The sequence below is a fragment of the Lupinus angustifolius genome, chromosome LG01, assembly GCF_001865875.1.
Source record: "Lupinus angustifolius cultivar Tanjil chromosome LG01, LupAngTanjil_v1.0, whole genome shotgun sequence".
In the NCBI taxonomy this organism is placed as follows: domain Eukaryota; kingdom Viridiplantae; phylum Streptophyta; class Magnoliopsida; order Fabales; family Fabaceae; genus Lupinus; species Lupinus angustifolius.
Genome location: NC_032009.1, coordinates 24168836 through 24175706, shown reverse-complemented (window position 1 = coordinate 24175706; position 6871 = coordinate 24168836). Strand labels below are relative to the sequence as shown.

General features: G+C 30.9%; 1 protein-coding gene across 2 annotated transcripts; it reads right to left on the bottom strand.

Annotated features, from left to right (window-relative positions):
* On the bottom strand, positions 4423 to 6298 carry LOC109357663 (transcription factor MYB86-like). Of its 2 annotated transcripts, XM_019601663.1 has the most exons (4): positions 6067 to 6298; positions 5856 to 5985; positions 5041 to 5588; positions 4423 to 4944 (listed from the first exon to the last, which is right to left on the bottom strand). In XM_019601663.1, exons 1-4 carry the CDS (start codon positions 6197 to 6199, stop codon positions 4703 to 4705), a joined length of 1053 nt encoding a protein of 350 aa, XP_019457208.1. In that variant the 5' UTR covers positions 6200 to 6298; the 3' UTR covers positions 4423 to 4702. The 2 variants fall into 2 exon arrangements, with proteins under 2 accessions (XP_019457208.1, XP_019457200.1); XM_019601655.1 differs by having other exon boundaries at positions 4423 to 5588; positions 6067 to 6297.

Below are 6871 nucleotides of genomic sequence, written 5' to 3'. Positions count from 1 at the left end.
GAATAAGAATCCAAACGTTAACCACTCACTTTAAGCGTAATTATAATTGAAATCAATTTTATCAATAAGAATAATTCAATATTTTTTGAATCACCAATTAACAGGAAAAATTAAATTCCTAAATACTAAAACAAAAACAATAAGAAAAATGAGGAATTCATAAGGACGAAGGAGAGGATTGGGGGAAATCGACAAAGTGACTCTTGAGTACTAGTACATGCAATAGAAGAGAAACAAATATTGGTCGTCTCATGTCTTGTTGTATATGTTGTTTCGCGTCAATAAAATTATGACATTTCAATTAAAAAATTTAAATATTTATTATTGTTATTGTTTTTGTTTCATCATTATTGGCATAGAATAATATATGAAACAAGATGTAGATACATGTTTATAGAAGAGAGTCACAAAATGCATAATTAGAAGCTTCATGGTTTGGGTGAGAAAGCTCAATCAGGGAAAACACATTTCCATACATGTCAACTATTAACTTATCTTTGATGAGTGACTATTATTAAGGCGTTCCAATTAAGGAATGCTTTATGTACTTTTAAGTTTGTTTGATTTCTTGTTAGCCCCTAAATGAGTGAAAAAGAAATATATAAAGCAGTTTGTTCCCTTTACGGTGTTTAAGGTCATAATCACTTTAAGGTCATAAAAGTAGTCGATTTTGCAATTTTTACCAGGTTAAAGAGTCACAAAATGTCAAACATAATCGTTATTAGATATTTTGCAATGATACAAGGGAATATGCTTCTTTTGTCACAACTTTTTACAAATATAATCGATTCTTCTTACTGGTGATTGTAATTTGTATATTCTTAAAGACTTTTTTGCCTAAAATTCATCATTCCTAATGACGGTTAGATTGTGTCTATTTTTCATTCTCTTAGCCTCAAGCCCATGGCCCACTTATTTCCTCTAGAAGCTAAAAAAGGGAGTTGAAATTATACTCGGTATTAAAGAGTCTAATACTAAAAAACAAAGAAAGAAAGATTTATTTATTTAAATTTTTTATTAAAAAATATTTAAATTTATGTCAGTTAAAAATTAATTTTTACCATGCGTGACTCATTCGGTACAAAACTCTAGAGGCTCTAAATTCAAAGATCTCTGGTTAATTAATTACAACATGTCACTTAGGCATTCGATTTTGCCCAACACCATGCATCATTGAGTTCTACCTAACTTTATTTTCCTTCAACGTCAACATTTACACATTATGCTCAGCTTTACGTCAGATGAACATTTCACGATCTCATTAAGTATTTGAAGTCTAATCCCTTGTGACATTATTGATTGTGTAATATTTACCCACTTTCAAATTTAAAGAAATGGGTTATAGTTGTTACTATCCAGATGGTTAGAACACGTGAAAATTTAATTAACTATTTAATCAGGAGTTTAAACTCTGTGATGTATATAATATATTTATTATACATATATTTGACTAACAACATAAATGATTGACATAATTTTTTTGGTAATTTGTTTCCTTTTATGCATGTGGCAGCAACTTGTCGGTGTCTCCTTTATCATGCAGTTAGAATATGTTATTCTCAAAGACTATTATTCACCAAAAGCTTTCCGATATCATTTGTCCCATACACCTTAGTTGACCCCAAAAAAAGATTACAACATTACTTAGTATATATTTTACTTTATCCATCTTTAATATTTCTCTTTTATTCCCATGTTGTCTTTGTTAATAACACTTTTCAACCTTTAGACTAATTGACATGGTGATCATCAAACTCTAACCTTTACATAATAAAATACCTTCTGATATAAGGAAATAAATTATCTTCTATAACCATTAAAATTATAACATATATTACATTTAATCATTTCCTATAAAAATATTTCTAAAAATAATCAAAATAGTACTCAAGTTTATATATATATATTACTATTGGCATGGACCAGTTGTCTTGGGTTGGATTTCTCCAAAAGATAACATAAAAGGTTTGATAATTGACACTCCATAATAATGGGTTTACAGTGCTTTATTTAATCATAATACCTTATTTTCATAGCAATTTCCTTTCCTGTGATTTTTATCAGAATGACTTTGACCACCGCCATGTATAACTACCTCCACAATCAGAACCTCTGATAATGTTTTCATGGCTCGGCGGCAGGACCTTTAATGATTTGCATATGATGCATGTACATTAATAAGTTGTGGCATATTCAGCCCTGCTCTTGAGATTTTCTACATGCAGGTGAATTAAAAACAAGGGCCCTTTTTTATTAAAAAAATATAACTATGTCAGATTTTTATACTAAAGTTTAAATGAAAATGAGGGGCTTATACAAATGGTGATGAGGGCGAATAAAAAGGAGGACAGAATTTTCAAAATAAATTGACTGTAAAAATTATACAAATAATAGACCAAATAACAAATAAATAGATTTGACACCATATTTTTACAAAAAAATCATAAATTGTTATGGGTCCATCTACTTATAACACTGGCAAATTACCTATTACGACTTTAACAAATACAAGCTTAATGTATAAGCCTCTTTTCTTAATGTCAATGTCTGTCATAAAGTTCAAGTTTTAGTTCATTGTTTCCCAAACAGTGTCATACATAAGCTGCATCTACTAAGCCTAAACACTTCAAGTTAATTAATGTATGATGTGGTTATGCAATGCCCCACTGTTGCTTTTATCATATGGTTAGTTCTAAGTGCACAGCTGTTCTAATTGAAGTAGTAGTGACAGTAACCCTCTTAATTTGGTATACAGACTTGGGCAGGACCATTTTCTGGGCCATAGTATTGCACTCTTTCGTAAGCTAGCCATGTTAGTATTGAACAAATATATGTTGCCCCATATTTTGTCCTATACGATGTCCCACGTCAATGAAAATGAAGTAAAATATAATAAAGTTTAATTGATATGTCATATTTCATTGACATGAGACAATGTATGAAACATGATTTGAGACAACAAATATCTATTCCTTAGTATTAGCTCTCACGTATATGCACTGTAGCTGAACAATTAACATCATCTATGATTTCTCATCATATCATAAGTTATCCCGGTACAAATTGAGGACCAATTGACATTTTTGGATGGCTTTGCGTGCAAATTGAGGGCAGATTTTTTCTGATTTGTGACTTACTACTGGCTTATTTATGCACAATGCTTGTGTATAGTATAATACTAATAATAATAAGTACTGTAGCTGGTGGTGTCAATTGGTTGCCCTGTGAAGAATTAAAATAGCAACACGTTTGTATAATCGAATAAGTTAAGCAAAATTAAGCTACAATAAATTGTACACTCACGTACTCTATGATTGATGGCATAATTTCTTGAAAATGTCAGAACCTAGAAGAGCTAAAATGATATTTGGATATTAATAATATAATATCTCCTTGCAAGTTGCATTCATGAGTATGATTGCTACTATTGTGTCTGGAGGAGTCTGTGGTGACAACAAATTAAAGATGATTTTTAAGCAAGTGTAAATTTGGACATTTTTCTTGAACAGTATATATTAGTATTCTAATGAATAGTGTTATTTGGATAGTTACCTTGTTAAATATGGTATATGGGACGTTACCTTGTTAAATAACAGTACGTTAAGTATATACTTAGTAGAGTTTTTATAGTTCCTTGCATATCCACTTCTTATTTATTTTAATTAATTCATGTAACAGAATGCACATCATCAATTACTCTTCTTTTCTTTGTTTTTTCTTCAACTTAAAACTCTAGATAAAAATCTAGTTCATTCCCATATAAAACCAATTTATAACAGAAACAGAATCGGTATGCAGGAACCATTTGGCCATTGTCAACCAAACCCATAGAATTGTGTTTCAATGGTTATTGGTATACCCAAAAGTTGACAATGAAGGATATCATTCTTTTTGGAAAAAAAGAAAAGGATTCATGAGAATGGCGTGTTCGTGAGCATCTTTTTTGGTTGTTATTGATTGTTGGTGATGTAACTTATATTCAGAAACACACGGGGGTGTGTCTCAGTGTGTGATATAAGATTATTATCTTATTATATAATTGTATATTGGTAATAATATAAAAGAAGGATCATAAAAAGAGAAGGAAATCAGAAGCATTATTGGCTGCAATGTTGTATGGATCTTTGTCTTTTTAATCATATTTGAGTCTTTGACCAGCTATACTAGAGAATAGATACAAAAAAGAAGCACGACAAAGAAATAATTAGTGTTAATTTAGCTTTATAAGTTCATTCACTTACATATTATTTAAATTATCTATTTTTATATAATGTGTAACTTTTTCACACTTGAAATTCCTCAACAATTTTGCCATCTAAAATAAATGTGAGATAATGTGTAGCATATTATTTATTTATGCACCCAATAATTAAGAATAACAGCAAGTAATAATTAATTAGTTGGACAACAAGGAAAGATTATGGTCACAAAACAAATTTAGCTTCACTCATTAATCTTCAAGAATATATAGTTATTCAAACTTTGGCTGATGAAAACAAATACATCAATCAATAGTAAAAAAATAAATGCAGGGAGGGGGTATCATCTCTCAAATCTTAAGCTACAACTTTCCTGAACTATCAACATCTTTCTATCTTTGCTACCAATTTTCAAAAACAGAAACAGTTCAAAAAATAAAAACAAACAAAACCAAAAAAATAATTTTTTTACAGCTCATACATACATATATGTATATATATCATCATATATGCTGGAATACATCAAAGCTTGTTCCTGTTAAATCTTCTGACAGTGATGTTAATGGATAGCTACTGAAATCTATTGAACCATGAGTCTGCAAATGCTGTTGCCCTTCTTCCCACGAATTACATGTCTTGGAATCTTCTGATTTTATTGCATTAAACCGAAACAAAGGGTCTAATTTGTTCTCAGCATCCCAAGAGAACCCTGCAGCATTTTCCATCATTTGATGACACCCTCCTTCTGATGTATAAATGCACATGTTTGAGCTATTATTGCTTGAACTTTCTTTCACCTGATTATTATTATCATTCATGAACAACGAGCTGATTTTAGAACCTGAGTTGTTGTCTGAAGAAAACTCTGTCATCGATACGCGATCCGAATTGGTTAGGCTTGGCATTGAAGGGAAACAATAGTTTGAATTTGTTGCAAACTGATTCTCATCGAACAATGTTATAATGCTTGTTTGATAATTAGTACTCTCAGGTAAACCATAATCAGAATTTTGTTCAACAATCATTTGGAAATTATCATAGTAAGACAAAGGGTCTAATGCTTCCTTGCTCATGAAAATTTCTCTTGAAGTTTCTGCTAACCTGCCATCATCATAGTAATTTGAATCACTTATTAGAAGTGGTGAACCTTGTGATGATGAAGGTAATAAGGTTGATATTGTAGCTGAATGCACTTGTGAGAATGGTATTTGCATAGATTGTGGTGACTCTATGATTGTTTTCTCTTCCTTCACATTAGCTTCATTGAGAGGCTTATGTGTTGTTGGGTCAATCCCTTGCTTCAATAGCTTCTTCTTCAAACATGAATTCCAAAAGTTTTTTATTTCATTGTCTGTTCTTCCAGGTATTTGTGCTGCAATTTGAGCCCACCTGAAATATATTGAACAAGAAAATCATTCCATAACTCAATATTCAGAAACATTAATAAATAACCTTTTGTGTTGTGTACCAAAGAAATGAAATTTATGTTTTTAGGATAACCAAAAGATTAAATGTTCGATTCCTGGGAGTCATATTTGTTGGATAGACAATTATGAGCCCCGAAAGGGATTAATTTCTTACACATTAAAGTGAGGAAATACTCTTGGTAATACCAAAAAAATATTGATAATTCTTCAATGAATGTTATATTGCTACCTATTTCCAAGGACTTCATGAAGACTTATTATAAAATCCTCTTCCTGCTGTGAGAACATTCCTCTCTTTAAATCAGGCCTCAAATAATTTATCCATCTTAGCCTGCAACTCTTTCCACATCTTTGAAGTCCTGCAATTCATGAAACTAGTTAGACTCAATGAAAATGATGAGAACTTTCTATGATGAAACATGTTAGTAGTTATTAACTACCAGCAAGTTTAGGAACAGAACTCCAGCACCCAACACCAAATCTGGTTATGTAATTGAAGAGCTTTTCATCTTCATCAGGGGACCATAAACCTTTCCTCAATTTTTGCTTTACACAACAGGAATGGCGACCCATTTGTGAGAGGAAAGAGAGAATGCCAATGAATGAATGAATGATACTTAGTTTTTTTTGAAGGACCTTGAACTCTAAAGTGATCACTAGCACTATATAGCGTGAGATATTACCTTTAGTGCTTGTGTGATGTGTCATTGAAACGTAATTAGAAGTAAGTGTTGGAAATATGAGTTCAACTCCTCTCCGGTACTAGTTTTTCCGGTACTGGAATATGAGGTTGAGAATTTTTTAAAGAGTTTTTATTTATTTTTAATAGAAAATAATATGTAATCAAAATTGTTTTTTTGGCCACATGTCATCATCCTATCCAGCACTGGACTCTCTAGTACTGGAGAGTATCCATTTCCTGGAAATATAGCACTATATAGTTAGTAGCGAAGATTAATTATGTTCATTTAAAGAGAAGAGGGATAAAATCATAAATCAAATACTTAGAATTTAAGCTAAGAGAGAGAAGCAATAGGAAGGTGTAGCAATCAAGTGGTTTTTACGCAAATCCGGTGCTGCTTTTGCATTGGAATGGATTGGTTTTTAAGGTATCCCACTTTCTAGAAAATTAAAATAAATTAGAAGCTAAAAAATGTGTTGAGGACACTATAACAATTTTATATATTGTTATTGTATTATTTATTATTGTTGATTCTTATAAAAAAATATAAATAAAAAAATGAT